This window comes from Lissotriton helveticus, chromosome 1_1, assembly GCF_964261635.1.
Source record: "Lissotriton helveticus chromosome 1_1, aLisHel1.1, whole genome shotgun sequence".
NCBI classification, from domain to species: Eukaryota; Metazoa; Chordata; class Amphibia; order Caudata; family Salamandridae; genus Lissotriton; species Lissotriton helveticus.
The window spans coordinates 1,436,724,329-1,436,743,640 of record NC_136057.1 but is presented as its reverse complement, the minus strand read 5'-3'; the positions used below and the strand labels follow the sequence as shown (position 1 = coordinate 1,436,743,640).

General features: G+C 46.0%; 1 protein-coding gene across 4 annotated transcripts in view; it reads right to left on the bottom strand.

The window, feature by feature from the left end:
* DENND1C (DENN domain containing 1C) overlaps positions 1-19,312 on the bottom strand; it is a 219,309-nt gene that overhangs the window by 80,992 nt on the left and 119,005 nt on the right. For all 4 annotated transcript variants that reach the window (XM_078685386.1, XM_078685399.1, XM_078685380.1 and 1 more), the window contains 3 exons: positions 13,544-13,589; positions 11,791-11,892; positions 9,929-10,054 (listed from right to left, as the gene is read on the bottom strand). In XM_078685386.1, the coding sequence (XP_078541512.1) occupies positions 9,929-10,054; positions 11,791-11,892; positions 13,544-13,589 (274 nt within the window). The remainder of the gene's footprint in view (positions 1-9,928; positions 10,055-11,790; positions 11,893-13,543; positions 13,590-19,312) is intronic.

Here is a 19,312-nt window from a genome sequence, read left to right as displayed (position 1 = left end):
GTTTTGCCCTACGCCTATGTGTCAATTTGAAGTGAAAAGGAGTGTGGGACAGGACACTTAAGCATAAGATGCTTCAGATGGATGAATTGAAAGAGTGAGAGTGCAGTGTGGCCTACATAGGAAGTGTTTTGGTGTTGTTTGGAATATAAAAAAGATCAGAAGCTGTAGAGCAGCAGTTCCGGCCTGCTTTGATCCAAGGAACACTAAACTTAACTGTGCCCTAGTAAGATTCATGGAGCGTGCTGCAAAAAAACACTGTGAGGCGTCCACAGTCTGTGACTCCCCATCGGCATAATGCTTTGGCAAGCTTCACCTGTTATTGTTACCCCTACTGGTTTTTATGAACATAACATTTTAAATGAATTTTTGAATTTTTTTTCTTTTCTTTTCTTTTTTCTTTTCTTCTCTTCTTCTTTTTTAAATTTTGTACTTTCAATGTTTTTTTTAAATCACGCAATAAATAAATAAAATGTGTTGTTTGTGGTAGAGACTTCTGAAACAATGCCACAAAGATATGGAGCCTCTGCCTGTGGGTAGAAAACAAATATTAGAAGACGCTGTTGAGAATGCATGTGCATGCATATCCATTTTGAATGGCTCTGTACCGCAGTACAGATGTAAACCAGTTAAAGGGCATGGTTTCAGGAGTCCACCCAGGGGCACCAGGGGAGCCACCCATAGGAATCTGCATCAAACAATCATTCTTGCTATATTGGCTGAGAAGTATACACTGTATCATCGGAGAATAGGAGTGGGGACATATAACTAGCCACACAATCAGAGTGTGGGATTTGGGGAGGGCCGAAGGATATTGGATGTATATTCTTGCCTGAATATTTCCAGTGAGCAAACAGAGCAAAGTAGGCCCGCCACATGGAATTTCAAAAATGAACTTAAGAAATAGGAGGGATGGTGTAAGGCTGTTTTGACTACTCCCATGGTCCTCTAGAAACCATTACGAGCCACAATGCACTGTGGCTCTGGTAGCAATAAAATATGAGGGGAAAAGTAGGGGTGAAGTCCTCTGATCGCGAGCCGGGTGTAACTATGTAGGGTTCTGTGCGACCTAAAAGATCACTCAACAGGCAAGTGGTCACTGATTATCTTCAGAGCACATGCACCTGTTCATAGCTTGGATTGCCCAATATAAAGTAAAGCATTATTTTCACTGCACTTTCATTTTTAAAGTTTATCTGTTTCACAGAGAGTAGACAAAGTTCGAAATCAGAGAGAAAAATAATTAGATGGAAAATAATTTGTGGGTAGAGCTGAAAACACTATAGCTAAATATGAGAAGCAAACATGGAGAGGAAGGAGAGAGATGGAAGAAAACGTAGAGGATATATTTATTTATATGTAACTAATAACACGCTTGTAGCGGATTACTTCATAGAGAGATAAAGAAAATAGGATGACCGATAAATACGAAACTGAGAGAGTGAAGTTATAAAGAAGATGACAAACACGGGATGCAGGATACAGGAGGACTTAAATGCCGGGGTAAACACAGTGCTTAATTTGTAAAACAATAAATGCCAGGGCCTGTGTCAGTAGGCTACTGCACCTTGCACCATCCATTGCCCCTGCCAGTGCTGCCATTGACAGTACCAACACAACTACTAATCATTACACTTCTACAAGAATGTCAATTAAGACTAATCCAGGCCACCAAAATCTATAGGATTGGCTTGGGCAGCAGCTATATGTAATTTTTTATTAGGTCGAGCCTAGCAGCATGCATCTGCTGCTCTACGAGGCATGGTGTATTCAGTACATGGGCTTTAAGCCGGCCATCACTTTTCATTAGCTGTGCCGGGTGCCTTTGTTTAAACATTCCTAACTTTGAATGGTAAATCTAGCCCATTTGTCCCTCCTTTTGGTCTGTCGTTCCCTTCCATAGCGACTGGCCCTATTACAGAGCTCACTTTGCTTCTGTCCATTTCAGTTCATTTTGTGCACTATTTTTTCTGATTGTCTAGCTCCTGTTCTGGAAATGTTGCAAGCACAAGCAGCTAACCAGTGTTACTGCTTTCTCCTCAAGCCACCGTTTCTGCTTGTGTTCTCAACCTTCACACTTTAGCTTTCACTTACGATCTACAGAGTTTAGGTCACTGAAGATCGAGTTGAGCAGTCACAAAGTTAGAATGTTAGAAATGTGACTTTACTCGCAAGCTCCCTTTCACCCAATCTTTCATTTAAAGTATTAGTTATGTTTCACTCGCTGAGAGCTCTGTTTCGGTAAGCAGGGCTGTCAATCTTTTTCTATATCGGCTCACAAATGTGGCAGCTGTTTCTCCGTTCCCAGTGGTAATTCCCCTTTCTTAGTCCTCTAGGCAGTGCTGCAGCTGTGTCTCCCAGCGAACGATGATGTGTGCTTTCAAGTGAGGAGACCCAATCTGGAAAACAGTCCTTATCCGCCTCCTTCTCTTTTTATCCCCCACTACACCAGTCATTATGTTATTCTCTATATTTGAGGTGAGCAAGTGGTAAGCACACTGCGCCTGTTTTTGCAACATATAATCTAACCCTATTACAATAACTGACTTTGCAAATATTTCCAGAAACATTCTTTTGTTTGCAGTGGCGCGGCGCGCACTGTCAATGAGAGTGGTGCAGATCAGAGTCCTCGTTTTGTTTAACAGTACGATAAGCTTAGAAGAGAACTAGGTGCATCAGTTTCTCGTGCTTCTCAGAACTCTTAACATCTTCTTAGAATGTCTTGTTGCTCAAATGGGTGTAATTGCTCATATTTATTTGATTTCCTGGTTTTTATTGCTTGATTTTGGTTGCAACAAAGTTTCACTCACAGTTGTTGAAATGTCACATTTAATTACACTGAATTTATGAAAATGTCACACTGAAATCTTGGCAGCTATGAGTTAGGCTGACTCATAAGGAAGGCCTGAGTGCCATAAACAATGTAGAACTGATCCTGCCTTTGCCTATGGTACACGCAGAGCTGAAAAAGTGTGAATTTCTATTTGTGTAATGATAAAGGTATGTGGAGCGGTCGGGTGTTTACATTTGGGTAAGTGTAGTCAGCCGCAGCATTCCAACGTGGCGGCATCCGAGCGCGAGCCCGCGCTCTGCGTCTGTCTGACGTGTGGTATTAGTAGCTTGATAAATAAGGTGGAAAGCATCAGGAGACGACTTTGCCAATGCCGACAGTTCTCCCGCTTACTTCAGAAGTAGATTAGGCCTCAGAGGCAGGGCCGGCGCTAGGCATGGGCAGTGTGGGCAGCTGCCCAGGGCCCCTTGCTCAGTTCAAAACACGGTGCCCGCATCTGTCGGAAATGCTACACTTTCATAGTCAGCCCACCTGCTCCTTCAGGGCTCCTCCACAACGTGATCACATTGCCAATGTTAAGCGAGGTGTCTTGACCTCGCTGGTCAGGGCATGGTAGCATTCCTGGGGCTGCAATGGTGGGGGAGTGGAAAGACTAGGTAGGGGACGTGACAGCAGCAAAGTGGGCTCTCAGGGACGAGAGCAGGGCAGCACCTGTGGGGAAGTCTTGTCTGCCCTTTGTGTATTCCAGTTCCAGGCAACAGAAGACTCTTTTGTTTCCAAAGGAGCCGGACATTAACAGGTAAGGACAGTTTGATGAGGGGAGGAGGGAGCATTCAGCTCAGACTGGCACAGTAGAGCAATGTTTAGCAGCATGTCCCACTACTGCTTGAGGCACCGGGGGGGGGGGGGGGTTATCCTCATCCCCTGGGCCTGGAAGCACCGGATCAAGCTGCAAGGTTAGGTGTGGGCCCTATTCACTGGTAATTGGGCCATTATCCAGTTCTGTGAAGTCCAGAGCAGGTGGGTCTTGCAGCCCCCCATCAGGCTCGAAAGTGTAGATGTGGGCCTCTTTTGCAAGGCTTGGTAGCCATTATGTTGTGCTAGGAGGCCCAGGGCATGGGGGCCCTGTCCTTGGCCTTGCAGCGCTATACTGTTGGATCACTAGATTTTCTTACACAGAGGGACTAGTATGTTTGCTTCCCAGTCCAAGTCACCAGTGATAAACTTAGAGGGCTGTCTAGTAAATGTAGCTATGTGCGGAAAACCTGCTAGTTAAGTTTCTTTTTATTTTGCCAAGTCTTTAATTACTTTGCACTCTAATTTTCTTTTGTTTTTGCTTGTAGGCACTGTTCTCAAAAGATGAGGATTATTGTATTGCAAATCTACGTTGTTTCTTTCTTATGTGTATTATCTGAAATCATGTTTTAACACATAATTATGCCCTACACCCCAATGCACACCACTCCAATCCGTACTACAATTCACGCTAATCCACGCCAATAAACCTCACCACACACAAATCCGTCCCACTTAATCCAATCCATACACCTCAACTCCACCACACTCCAATCCTCCCACTCTAGTACAAAACAATCTGCCCCACTCCAATCCAAAACAATCTGCGCCACTCCAATCTGCTTCACTCCATCCAAAAAAATCTACTCCGCTCCATTCAGCCCCACTCCAATCTGCCTCACTTTAGTCCCACCACTCCACCCTAATTCACCCCCTCCAATCCACCACAATCCACCTGACTCCAATCCACCCCACCCCAATCCAATAAAATCCACCTCATCTCAACCCAATCCAATCCACCCCTCCCCAATCCGTCCAATTGCAATCCAATCCACCCCACTCCAATTCCCAAAAATCTGCCCCACAATAATTTGCCCCACTTCAATCAAAAACGATTTGCCCCACTTCAATCAAAAACGATTTGCCCCATCAATCCAAAACAATCTGCCCCATTCAATCCAAAACAATCTACCCCATCCAATCCAAAACAATCCGCTACACTCCAATCTGCCACACTCCAATCCCGCACACCACAATCCGCCACACTACAATCTGCCACACCCCAGTCCACCCATTCCATCCTGTCACTTCACTCCAATGTACCACCATCCACCCCATTCAAATTCAATCAACCCCACAGCAATCCAACCCACCCTAATCCAATCAACCCCACTCCAATTAAATCCACCTCGCCTCAATCCAATTCAATCGACCCCTTTCCAATCCATCCTACTGCAATCCAATCCAACGCACTCCAATCCCCAAAAATCTTCCCCACAACAATCTGCCCCACTCAATCCAAAACAATTTGCCCCACTTCAATCCAAAACAATTTGCCCCGTCCAATCCGCCACACTCCAATCTTCCACACTCCAATCCACTACACTCCAATCCGCGACACTCCAATCCGCCACACCCCTGTCCACCCATTCCATCCTAAGTCACTTCACTCCAATGTACCACAATCCACCACATTGAATTCCGATCCACCCCACAGCAATCCAACCCACCCTAATCCAATCTACCCCACTCAAATCAAACCCACCTAACCTCACCTCAACCAAATCCACCCCCTCCCAGTCCATCCCACTGCAATCCAATCCACCCCACTCCAATCTCAAAAAGTCTTCCTCACAACAATCTGCCCCACTCCAATCCAAAACAATCTGCCCTAAACCAGTCCAAAACAATGTGCCCCACTCCAATCAGCTCCACTCCAATCTGCCTCACTCCAATCTGCTCCACTCCAATCTGCTCCACTCCAATCTGCTCCACTCCAATCTGCTCCACTCCAATCTGCTCCACTCCAATCTGCTCCACTCCAATCTGCTCCACTCCAATCTGCTCCACTCCAATCTGCTCCACTCCAATCTGCTCCACTCCAATCTGCTCCACTCCAATCTGCTCCACTCCAAATTGCCCCAATCCAAGCTGCATAACTCTAGTCTGCCCCATCCAATCCAAAACAATCTGCCCCACTCCAATTTGCCCCACCCAAAACAATCTTCCACACTCCAATCTGCACAACTCGTCTGCCCCATCCAATCCAAAACAATCTGTGCCACTCCAATGTGCCCCACTCCATCCACAATAATCTGCCCATCTCCAATCCGCCCTACTCCAATCCACCCCACTCCAATCCGCCCCACTCCATTCCGCCCCACTCCAATCCGCCCCACTCCAATCCGCCCCACTCCAATCTGACCCACTCCAGTCTGCCTCACCCCCGTCCACCCATTTAATCTGCCCCACTCCAATCTGCCCCACTCCAATCCGCCCCACTCCAATCTGCCCAACTCCAATCAGCTCCAATTCAAAACAATCTGCCCCACTCCAATCTGCACCAATTTAGTCTGCCCCACTCAATCCAAAAAAAATCGCCCCACTCCAATCTGCACAACTCTAGTCTGCCCCATCCAATCCATAACAATCTGCGCCACTCCAATCTGCCCCACTCCAGCCAAAACAATCTGCCCTACTCCAATCTGCCCTACTCCAATCCGCCCCACTACAATCCAATCCACCCCAAACTGATCTAATACACCCTTCTTTAATTCACCCTACTCCAATCCACCACACTCCAATCCGTCACACCCAAGTCGACCTTTTCCATCCTAATTCATTTCACTCCAATGTGTCACAGGCCACCCCACTCCAATCCAATCCACCCCATAGCAATCCAACCCACCCTAATTCAATCTACCCCACTCCAATCAAATCCACCTCACCTCAACCCAATCTAATCCACCCCTTCCCAGTCCATCCCACGGTAATCCAATCCACCCACTCCAATCCCAAAGAATTTTCCCAACAACAATCTGCCCCACTCAATCCAAAACAATTAGCTCCAAGCCCAGAAAAGCTGCCCTACTCCAGTCCAAAACACTGTGCCCCTCTCCAATCAGCTCCACTCCAATCTGCCCCACTCCAATCTGCCCTCTCCAAAACAATCTGCCCCACTCCAATCTGCACAACTCTAGTATACCCCATCCAATCCAAAACAATCTGCCCCACTCCAATCTGCCCCAACCCGTAACAATCTGCCCCACTCCAATCTGCACAACTCTAGTCTGCCCCATCGAATCCAAAATAATCTGCGCCACTCCAATCTGCCCCACTCCATCCAAAACAATCTGCCCCACTTAAATCTGCCCTGCTCCAATCTGCCCCGCTCCAATCTGCCCCGCTCCAATCTGCCCCACTCCAATCTTCCCCACTCCAATCTGCCCACTCCAATCTGCCCCACTTCAATCTGCCCCATTCTAATCCGCCCCTCTTCAAACCGCCCCACTTCAATCCGCCCCACTTCAATCCACCCCACTCCAGTCCACCCATTCAATCTACTTCACTCCAATGCACCGAAATCCACCCTACTCCAATCCAATCCATCCCACACCAATCCAACCCACCCCAATCCAATCTACCCCACTCCAATCAAATCTACCCCACTCCAATCAAATCTATCCCACTCCAATCCAATCCACCTCCTCCCCAGTCCATCCCACTGAAATCCAATCCACCCAACTCCAATCACAAAAAAATCTTCCCCATAACAATCTGCCTCAATCAATCCAAAACAATGTGCACCACTCCAACCCAAAACAATCTGCCCCACTTCAACTGAAAGCTATCTGCCACATCCCAATCCAAAACAATGCACCCCACTCAATCAGCTCCACTCCAATCTACCCAACTCCAATCAGTTCCAATTCACTCAATCTGCCCCACTCCAATCTGCACCAATCTACTCTGCCCCACTGCAATCCAAAACAATTCGCCCCACTGCAAAACACCCCAATCCATACCAATACGCCCCAATCCATCACACCCCAATCTAATCTAATACACCTTTCTTTAATTCACCCTATTCCAATCCACCTCACCCCATTTCAATCCACCCGCTCCAATCAAATTAATCCACCTCACTCCATCCCAATCTACTCCAATCCAGTTCACTCAATATCTCAATCCACTCTTACCCACTCCACCCGATTTCCACCCCATTCCACTCTACAGCACTCCGCTCCACGACTCTGCACTCTACTCCCCTCTACTCAACTGTATCACACTCTACTCCCCCATACTCCACTCAACAACACTCTACTCCAACAAATCCAATCTATGACACTCTACTCCTACCCCTCCCCTCAAGGCTACTCCATGCCACTAACTTTTAACCATGCTGAAGAGCAGCCACACTGGTGTACAACACGGCACATACACATTGCCAAAGCCAATAGTTCTTATAGGTGAAACCTATTGACTTTGCCAGTGCTTGCTAACAGTGATGTTATTCTGATCCTTTGCCTAGAATATTTAGCATGTTAAGATGAACACAACTCATTGGGTTGGGTATCAACACAGTGGTGAAACGCTCAATAGCTATGTGGTGGTGTGTCAAAGGTATTTTTAGCTGTCATTTGAATTATGACTTACATATAATGGTGTTTCATTCCACTCTTTCGAAGTAGTTACTATTATACTATTTAATGACACTCATAGAATGGACCAAGGAAGGATGATTGTGCCTTGCATAGATTCAAACTCCTGATCTGCAGTTATACAGCCAGGGTGCAACTAACAAAACTAGTCTGCTATCAGCCGCTTGCCTCCTCCCCAGGCTTTGTTTATTTAAAGATTTGCTATCCGATCCTATGCCGCTTGTGAAGCACACATAGAAACAGCAAATTACCTATGAAAGTTTATGTGCAGGAAGGTCCCACTTCCTGCACATAAATAATCATTTAAAAAAATGCTGTTTTGCAACTTTAATTTGTGCTTCATTAAGCAGCACACATAGAAGTTACAAAACAGCATTTCAAGATTCCCTTCAACACAGGCACCCTTGCATTATAGTGCAAGGGTGCCAGCATTGGCGTTAGGCAGCTTAATTTAGCGCCAGCACAGGGGAAAGCAGGGCTGGATCATATGCTTGAACATATGGTGCAGCCTTGCGCTTTCAAAATGCAGAAGCATGGCGTTAGCAATGTTTGCTTGACGCTATACTTCTCCAGTCTGTTGTACATATGCCCATAGGTTTCTTTAGCAATGCAAAGATGATTAATAGTCCTGTGATGTTAGTTTTCTGTGATGTAAATTCTTGTGATGTTACATTCAGATTAGAGGGGCCTCATATCTTCCCTTTCGCCCAGGGCCCCACAAGTCCTAGGACCGGCCCTGTCAGAGGAACAAGGGAAGAGCACGAAGACTGGGAGAAGGGAAAGCTCAGCCGATGGCTCAGGAGAGAAAGAGGCGTTATTCAGGCACCTGCGGCGCGTGGGGGTCATTAGGGGAGGGGGACGCAACCCTCCAGGAGGCCTCCTTGTTCATCCAAACACCAATTAATCCCTCTATGCGAGCCCCTAATCACATTCTCGGAGGGGGGAATTTTGTGTTACGCCACTGAGGAGACAAAGAAACGGCGATGGCGAGTACCAGTACCTCTGTACATCCATTTCGAGCACTGAGTACAGAGGCAGGAGGGACAGAGATTCAGATAGTGTAGAGTGGGAACAGATAAGAGACAGACAGGCGGAGGAGGGGGTGTGAGCGATGGAGGTGGCTGTGAGAGACTGCGGGGGAGGTCAGAGAGGAGGGGGAGGGACAGGTGCCGAGTCCTTGGTAAAGTGGAACTGAGAGTGCCAGGATTGATGGACTGGGTACCGTGTATGGATTGGAAGGGGAATAACAGGACGCAGGGTAATAAAGGGGGAGGAAAGATTAACCACAGGGAGAAGTGTGGCTCAATGGTTAGAGCGGCAGACCCTGATGCAGAAGTCTGGCCCGGGACCAGGGTTCAATTCCCGCCTCGGCGGGTCTGGGGCTCAATTTCCTCGGACCTGATAATTCTCGCCTCGGTGCCTATTCTAATCATGGGTCCCGCTCTGCAACTCTGGGCAATAGCTTGCTTAATCTCCACAACGGCCCCAACAGCGCTGGGATGCCTGGCTTCACCTTGGGGGTGCCCAGGAGTGGACATTTCACAGGGAAAAGCCATGAAGGGTTCCACAGCGGTATGAGCACAGCGCCAGGACGCCCCTTTGCTGGGGCAGCAGTGCCCTTTACAAGTACAAATTCATTCATTCATTCAAAGCAGAGAGTGGGTGAAGGTGGCTCCAACCTTACCGGGGTGCAGATCAAGGCATCTCGGTAGGACCCAAAGAGCAACGCCTGAGCCCTGAGGAAGGCCCGGGCAACGCCATCCCCGGTCACCGCAGACTGCTTCTTCAGCCTCAGCTTCAGCAAGGACACCTGAGGAGAGGAAGAGAGAGGACAGACTGAAGCAACTTGAAGTAGGGGGCACTAGAGGCAGCAAAGGAGAGAAATTCCAAGAAATCTGGGGAGTGAGAGAGAAAGAGATCGAGTGGAGGAGGCAGAAGGCACCAAACTGAGTGTGCAATATACCAGGGACACCCAAACATAGACATTCCAGGACACATGAGGGAGAGACAGAGATAGAAAGATGAAATAATGCACCCGCCGAGAGTGTTAGATATCAGGTACAGCAAAGAGAGACATTCCAAGACACCTGAGGAGATAGAATGGATTAGAGCAATATATGGGACAACAAAGAGAAAATATTCCGAGACTACTAAGAAGAGAGAGGACACCAACTGAAATTACAAGAAATGAGGGACAACATTTTCCGAGACTACTAAGAAGAGAGGGGACACCAACTGAAATTACAAGAAATGAGGGACAGGGTCAGCCGAGGGTCACATTTTGAGACACTTTAGGGTGGGAGGGGGAGAGAGAGGATTGGAGAGAAAGACCAAGGTTTATCAAGGAGTGAGAGCACATGAGTTGGGACAGAGAGCGAAAGAGGGACAGTCCAACACATCTGTGTCAACGGAGTGGGCAGTGACAGCGGAGAAGAGAGAGGTCATGGATACAGGGAGAGAGTCCAAGGCACCTGATGGGAGAGGAAGAGTTGGCTGCACTAACAGACAATGAAAGACGGGGGAGGGGCAGTGAATGGGATGGGAGACAGGGAACCAATGAAAGTGAGTTCATGGCTGGGAGATAGCCAATCGCATTCCATGACACCCGTAAGAGAGAAAAGGCAGACTGCACTCAGAGTGCCATACACAGATCCAGCAGATGGGAGAGTGCCCACCAAGGAAAGACAGCACATGAGCTGAAACACTAGCATGGGTAGAGAGTGCACAACTACAATGGCTAGGATAAGCACAATGGCTCAGTGGACTAATGCAGGCACTGTAGAGGCCTGTGTTCCACCTCATGGTCACAGGCTCAAATCCCAGTGGGTTCACTCTTCCTTTCATCCTTCTGAGGTCGATAAAATGAGTACCATTGGTAGCAATAAACATCTGTTATTCAGCGCCAAGATACCCTTGGATAAAAGTATGCTTTACAAATACACATTATGTTACCAGGAAAAACCTTCCAAGACATCTGAGAGAGAGAGAGAAATAGATAAAGGACTACACTGAAAGCACCAATTTAGGAAATAGTAGGACTGGAGATGGCCAAGGAGAGGTTGCACAGCCCTGACAAGAGTTAGGGAGAGGAGAGCAGTATACCCTTTTATGTAACTGAAAGAACACGATTCCGGACCAACTGAGTAAGACGTCAACATGGATAAACATTATTTAGGACTAAGATTAACCACAGGGAACTTGAGGGGTTTGAGGTGACATATCACAGGGATTGAGTGAGATCTTTTTGCATGAGAGACAGCAAAGAATCACAGGCAGTCAGAAACATCACAAAGACTGAAAGAGACATTGAATGACGAAACAGCCAAGAAGAGGAGAATCAAAGACAGAGAGAACTCAGAGGCCATAAGGAAGAGGCAGCCCCATGAGTGTGAGAGAGAGAGAGAGAGAGAGAGAGAGGTAAATGACTGATAAAAGAGTGTGTGCACAAGGTGCCAGAAAGAGCCAAGAAGAGGTCCCCTAGATGAAAAAGACCCCAAGATCCCCCCAGGGGTTGACTCCTAAGTAGGGGTTTCAGCGAGTGCTCACCACATCCGCAGGCAGGCTCTCCAGGTCTTGGAATGGCGTCTCCAGAGTGTTTGAATCTACATTGAGTACCACCACATCCTCCAGGGGTCTTTGTCTTACATGCTGCAGATCAGGAAACAAGATGGTAGAGCAACCTAGACAGTACTACAAGGTGAATGTGTGCAACCCAATGGACCCTGCTACCATAATGCAAAGAAGGTGCAGAATCAAGCAGCATTACACACCTCGACAGGTGGAGAAATACCATTTTCTCTGTGTTGCTATGCCTCCACAGTTATAGGATTGAGGGGACCATTGGAGGTTCTGTGTGTTGTTAAAAAAGGCTGGGACCTCAGTTATACATTAAAAGCTGGAAAGAGGACTTGCATAGCTTCAGGCCCAGTCGTCACACGGGTCTACGCCTGTGTTTTGAACCTCTCAATTTTGGCTGGCTGTAGTCATTGTATTGGCTGAGAGGAGGTTCCTGGAAGGGAGGTACAGTAAACTTACGTATGCATGCCAGACCCTGGCTCCAACGCACTCTATGGGCCTGAATACATGTTAGACGATACTGGAGTCATGGAAAAAACACATGTTGTTTTACTGTTACTGTGCAATAAATCTACACCATTACCATGCAATTATGAGTCAAACCCCATGAAAGAGGTATTATCGTGTGGGACCAATTTTTCCTGTTGTAAAACCACAATGAATTCCCAGTTCCATGGGGTTTTAACACATACATTTACCAATTGCTCTGAGGTGATGGTCAGTGTATATGGGGAGCTGAAAGTGGGGTGGGGAGAAGGAGAGATGGGGGAGGAATAGGTAAGGTAAGGGAAAGGTTTTTTCCTATAAAGAAAGGGGAACAAGTGTCAGCCAAAGCCTCGTGTGATTTTTCCATGTGGAATAATGGGCTACACATATACACCAAATCAGAAAGATAATTGTTGACTCAAACCGCGTTGGTACAGGTTGTAATGGCTATGATTTTATCGCGCCTAGACTATTCCAATGCAATCTACCTTGGACTACCAGCTGGTCTCATGAAACGGCTGCAGATAGTCCAAAACCAGGCAGCTAGAATGATCTACCGGCAACCTAGGTGGCATCATGTCTCCCCTCTCTTGAAGGAATTGCACTGGCTCCCCATACCCCAACGCTGTGTATTTAAGATTGGCTGCCTAGTATTCAAGTCATTGCACGGTCAGGGCCCCAGATTATAGACCGTCTAATCTCCAGATACTCGCCTTCATGGAACCTTCACTCGGCCCATATCCAGCTACTGTCAATACCTACTTTTAAGTTAAAGCGACCAGGAGGAGCCAGGTTTGCAACCCTGGCCCCTAAATTATGGAATTCGATTCCTTTGGAAATTAAGTCCACGACTCACCTACTGAAATTCGGCAAATTACTCAAGACTTGGCTGTACATTCAGGCTTACAATTGTACTGTTAAACTCTCCAGCACTCTCTAGATCCAGCGCCAAGAAACCAACAGGTGAACAAGCGCTTTACAAAACACTACTAACATAACATAACACCTCTGCATCCATAGATCAGCACAAGACACATGTCTGCATTTCTGTACACAAACATAAACAAGATATATGTGTGGCTCTGTAAGTACACACCTATGAGCCCCTGAAAGACAGCAGTGAGGCCCGGTAAGTGCACACCTCCATGAGACACCACATGCAGAAACCTTCACAAGAGACCGCAGGAACTCTAAGGGCAGCAGAATGTGGCGAATGATGAAGATTATCCAGACTTACCTCCATCAAGCTGCTGTGGACTCCAACGAGGTACGGCATTGGAGCGCTGTAGGACAGAGAGAGGAGGACAGTGAGAAAGTGCTGAATGAAAAACATACCCTCACACCAGTGCTGAGCTGGAGCTACAAAAGAATCTCCTTTACTTCACACATTCCATCTGCGAAAGGGCACCATGCCTCGGGTGTGGTGTTTTATTGGGGTGTCTGACTTTGTTCTCTAGTTCTTGAAACATGGCAGACAGTGCCACTTTATCAGCTTGCGATAAAATGTACACATTAATCCTATCAACATCTCAGATGATACAATGTTCTTTGTCTCAGAGAAAATGTCATTTTGACATTCGGGTGCTCCCACTCCCCGAGAGGCAAGACCGTTTTGATGCCATGTGTTTCTTTCTGGTGGCTTCTTGCACCCTACAGTGCTGCGTAAAGGTGCTCTACCCGATCCTAAGACATTACCTCCTTTTGTCATGAGCCTCTGTCAGAGGTCTTCACCTAACACTGGTTTTCAGCTCGAACAGTGATGAAAAGGATGGACCTGGGAAGGAAGAATGTCTCTGGTATGCTGTTAGATATCTGTCTTAGAAACAGAGGGCTTGAATTTAATTAGTCAATGCACAGTTTCTGAAAGAGATTTTAGGAAGGTTATCATCTCTCTTTCAAACCCATCCACGTAAAAAAAAACATAAAAGCCGATAGAAAAAAAAGCAGAGATAAAGCCAATAGGCTTGGCTTTCATTCTGAGTCCTCAAAAAAACATCATCAAACTGCTGCAGGATAAAAGTAAACTAACAATTGCTTTATGTGTTCCACACATCTATGAATTAAAGGGGCATATTACCAAGGGCCTTATCGCCGCTTTAGCGGGAATTTTTCCCGCTAAAGCGCCGATAATTTTATCGCCCTATTACCTAGCTGTCGCTCACACCAGTTAGCGACAGCTAGTAGGAGATAGCGATCATCTTGGGGCCCACTTTGCATGTCAGCGATATTTATCGCTAATGACATGCAAAGTGGGCGTGCCAAGATGTTAACGACTGTAAACAGTCGCTAACATCGCTATCTCCTATTACCTACAAAGGCGTACTTTTGGAAATATTCGCACTAAGCGCGAATATCTCCAAAAGCTAACGCCTGCCCAGAGGAGTTCTTAGCCATGTTAGCCAATGGTAGGTGGATAACATGGCTAAGAGCATTAGCTCGGTAATGCATGAATATCGCTGACTTTTCAGCGATATTCATGCATTACGGCCGATTTTTATCGCTTTTGAGATAAACCTTGATAATAGCAAGGTTTATATGCGATAAAAATTGGCGGAGCTCGGCGATAATAATATTGCCGCTAACCGTGTTAAGCGATAAATATCGCTTAATCTTGGTAATATGCCCCATAGAACTTAAGGTGTGATTATTTAGAGAACTTTTGAGATGTAAAAAATAGTCTAGGCAGACTGGTTCATCACAGAGCCAACAGCATGAGTTGAGAGACCAATACTCATCGTAGTGGAGCCAAATTCCACTCTACCTATATTTAAAAAAAATGGGTAACAATATGACATTCGGACAGCTGCTCTGGCATGCCAGACCTAAAACTTTGGGGGCAGATTTACAAGCCCCTTGCGCCACTTTTGCGTCATTTTTAACGTGTAAAAAATTACGCTAAAGTGGCGCAAGGGGCTTGTAAATCTGCCCCGTGGTCTTTTAAGCCACACAGTTCAAAGAAACTGCATTTTGTATGGATCTGGTTGAGCATTGCAGAGATGTCTATGGAAACCTGATGATCTCAGTAAATCCTCTCGATTCCTACATGTTGAACACCTCAGGTATTAGCACTCTCCAGCCTACCTGATTTTCAACAAATTGATGGGAACTCCTGCCACAGAGGTGGAGTGAGCGTGTGAAAGGGGGATTCGAGTCAAGGAACATCCGTTTTGTTTCACAGCCATTGACTTTCAGGAAGTTCGTCGTCGTCCATGTTTGGACTGAAACCGGGTGACTTTGCAGGGTTTATGGTTAGTTTTGTTTGTTGCTGATGACAGGTAGACCTGGGTGTTATTGACAGGGGGCTGTTTGAACTGGTTTTGGGTGCAGGTGACCATGAGAAGGGTTAGTTGTAGGTGGTGAGATTACACGTTACTCAGGGAGTCTTTCGTATGTTTAATGTCTTGGCGTAAGTAAGACAGCAAGCATCAGAGTTTATGGGTTGTATGATAGAGGCACGACAGGATAAACCATGTATGCTTCTACCATGAATGCGTTTTAACCACGCATTCCTTTACCATGTATGCTTCTACCACGTCATTTCGTGGTAAAGGGGTATGCATGGGTGAGGTCGCAATCCCCCTCCACTTGCCCTAAGCTACTGATAGAGCAAGCTTCGCATCGCGATTTGCTCGAGTCATGAACCTCGCCCGTGTGTAATCAATTAATAAATTTTGTACGTCTTACTAATCTTTTATTTTTACATTCGAACAAAGTAGAGGAAGCTTGCGTACGTGTATTTCTAATACAACTAATCCGTGTTCCTAAACATGGCCGCCGCTTGGAAAATTGCTTCTGCGCATGCGTCAGTCACACTCACGTGACCTGACGTAGTTATAAGTTTGGTGGGAAAGGGTGCGCATGCGTAATACGCAGCTTTGGCAATAACGTGGTACTGCTCGTGCAGTTGCTCTTGTGACAGTGTATATTTTGCTAATTTCTAATTGCATAGTATATTTTTATAGTGATAAGAATGAAGTACAAAGTTATGACATGTAATGCATTCATTTATTTCTATGTATTAATTTGTTCTCGCTTACTTTTCATGTACTGCGGGGAATGGGGGCCCGAACCGGTTGGGAGCCATATTGAAGGTCCCTTCTGCGCATACTCGTGGTGCACTGAAAGGTGGCAACATTGGACAGTGGAACTCAGCCAGCTGGCAGCCACAGTCAAGATGCTCATGGGAAAGCCACCTCTGCCCTACGAGAATGGAGAAAGTTGCTCCTTATAATGATACATTGTGTGTTGCGATATTGTTTGCTGTACAGCTTCCCATGGGAACCCCAATCTCGCTAGGCGGTACCCAGAGATGCAAAGTAGGCCTCCAAATAGTCTATTCTGATTGGTGTGTTACCCAAACCCTACCTTAGGACCAATCCAAATTGAGGGATTCTGACACTTTGCAACATTGGGGGGTGGTACACCGTCCCAAAACAGTATATCTACCCTGGGTTGGGTTCACCTAGGGAAATTGTCCGACTTGTCTGGTTTAGCTGACCTGTCACTGACCCAACGCACTCAATAGGTGACTGAAGATACAGAGCGCTGCGGAGCACTCTGTCCGAAATTGACCATAGACTAAGGTTTTACTAAACCTTAAAGTGCTGGCGGAGCACTTTGCTGGGAGTTCGCTGACCCAATCGGGGTCTTGATCGATAGCTGCAGAGAGGGTGGAGCGCAGGCGTTGCTTCCGAACTGCGGGTGCTGGTCCTGTCCTGAGGGTTCCTGTCCTGAGGGTCCTGTCCTGATCCTAATCTGGTCTTCCTGTCCTGTCCTGGGTGTCCATTCTGCACCTGCTGTCCATTGAGGGGTATCCTTCCTTGAGGGTTTCCTGTCCTTAACTGACCCGTGGCCAGGGTTTGGTTTTCACACCAGTCTAGGTAAATATCACTCTGAAAACTCAAAATCTTGCACCTTTCTGAATTTCTGTCTTTTGCTTCAATAAAGACTTACCTTTGCATATGTAAATTTTCCATGCTTTGTCGCAACCATTGAATCATAAAGTCATTTGCATTTGTTTCGTAACGTGTTCCTATGTTACCCTACCTGTTAGAAATTATATTTTGCATTGCAATTTGTCATTTCCTGATATAGTCTAGAACCTCCTTACTTAAACTGTCTAAAGAACTTTTGCCTTAAAGCATAGCGTGTCTCTCTTCATAGACTCTCCTATAGATATAAGTGTCCCGAACTCCTGTCTCATTTTTCTCTGAGATAATTCTAGAATACTAGTCCTAATCGAAGCCTATCCCATCTTTAGTGATTCATCTTAAAACGTTCTAATTCCTGATCCTTCATTTTAATTGTGTCATGGTTCCATTAGTTTATAAATGGTTGCACTGACTTATTTGCTATTCAGCTATGTACTTTCTGTTATTCTGATTATCGATTGCTTAATTACTGTGAATTTGATGATTTCTGAATTTTACTAAAATTAGATAAAGACTTTAAACCTTCCAGTTGTCCGTGGTCATTTTACAAAGATTATTGAATGTTATTTGTTGGGTTTGTATTTTGCTGCCTTTCCTTTTACAGCTAGCTCCCTGATCCATTGTGGTCATAGGTACCCGCATCGGTGGATGGTAAGTCGGGTACTCTAAAGAAATAACGAAAGGAATTCACACAATTATTGATAGTAGACCGTGAGGTCATCCGATCAATGTATATGGTGATTTGAAATATATGGGCCCGAAGCCGGAAGTGGCGAAATTATTGGTCGGGTGACCCGCGCGCTCTATCAGTAATTTTCTGGTAGCAGAGGTATGGTTAGGGAATAGTTAAAGGTTAGGTAGGACTAGTTAGGCTAAGTCAAGTCGGTAGCTGCTAGTATATTGATGCTGCTACAAGAGCGGCCATTTCGGGGGACTTGATCACTCTCTTGAGAATGCGTTGCTTTTGAAATTTATGAATTGTTTGAAAATTGTTATTCTTGTTCTTATATTGTTATATGTATTAATCCATGCGTATGTAAAACGGTTTGTTAAGTGTTGTTGGAACTCCCCGGGGAATTGAATGGCAAAGTGGTGAATAGAATCCATTTGCCTTGAGGTCGCAGGCTCAAGGAAAGTTAGGTGCAGGTTAGGTAGAACCAGAAGCACTAACTAGGGCTTTTCCTGAATACATGTGTGAATAAATGTTAGTAACGAGGTTCATTGGCAAAATTCCAATAGTGGCGTAACCTAGTAAGGGTCACCTCGGAAGAGTAGCAGGTTCGAAGAGTGGATGGGTCTAGGGAAGTAACAGGTTCACTGATGCTAGAGTGAAGGGTAGGCGGAAGAGATCTACCCGCAGCGTGTGAAAAGTAAATGGAAGTAGTTTACTTGCAGTAAAACAACTCTTTTCTGTCTAGACACTTGAGCACTGTGGCGAATGTGTATTCGTCGTAAAATAACCAAGTACTAAGCACTTTAGAAAGAAAGAAAGTTTCCGTTACCTTGTGAAGGGAGGGAGTCAGTCGCGAAGCGTCTCTGACGTCACTCTGTGCCGCGCTGGGATTGGTAGAATCAGCGGGCGGGTAGCGGGGCTGGAATTGTGAAGGAGGGGTGAGCGCCGAAGCGTGAGAACTGTCTCGCGAAAAGGCCGCGCACCCATTGGCCGAAAATATTTGAACTCGTGCACCCTATTGGTCGCACAGAATTGCAAGACGCATTCTGATTGGAGGTAATTTTGTAAACAAAGTTAAGCGTAGAAATCGTATGTGGCACTCGTATACTCCAGAGACTAGACCCGATCCAAGAAACCTAGGTTTTGAAAGGGATCAGTGGAAGGCTAATAGATACGGCATTATGTACGGAAATAAGCGAAAAATGTCCCTTGTAAATAAGGTAAAGAATTACTTCAAAAAGGACAAGCCGATTCAAACTAGAGAGGGCATTGTTATTCCACCACCAAATACTCCCGCCTCTTTCATGATGTTTGACAGAGGGTACAATACATGTGTGTGGTTAGAAAATTGGGTGAAATACACAAAAGACGACGGAATAATGGCCTTTCCGTTAGAAGGTAC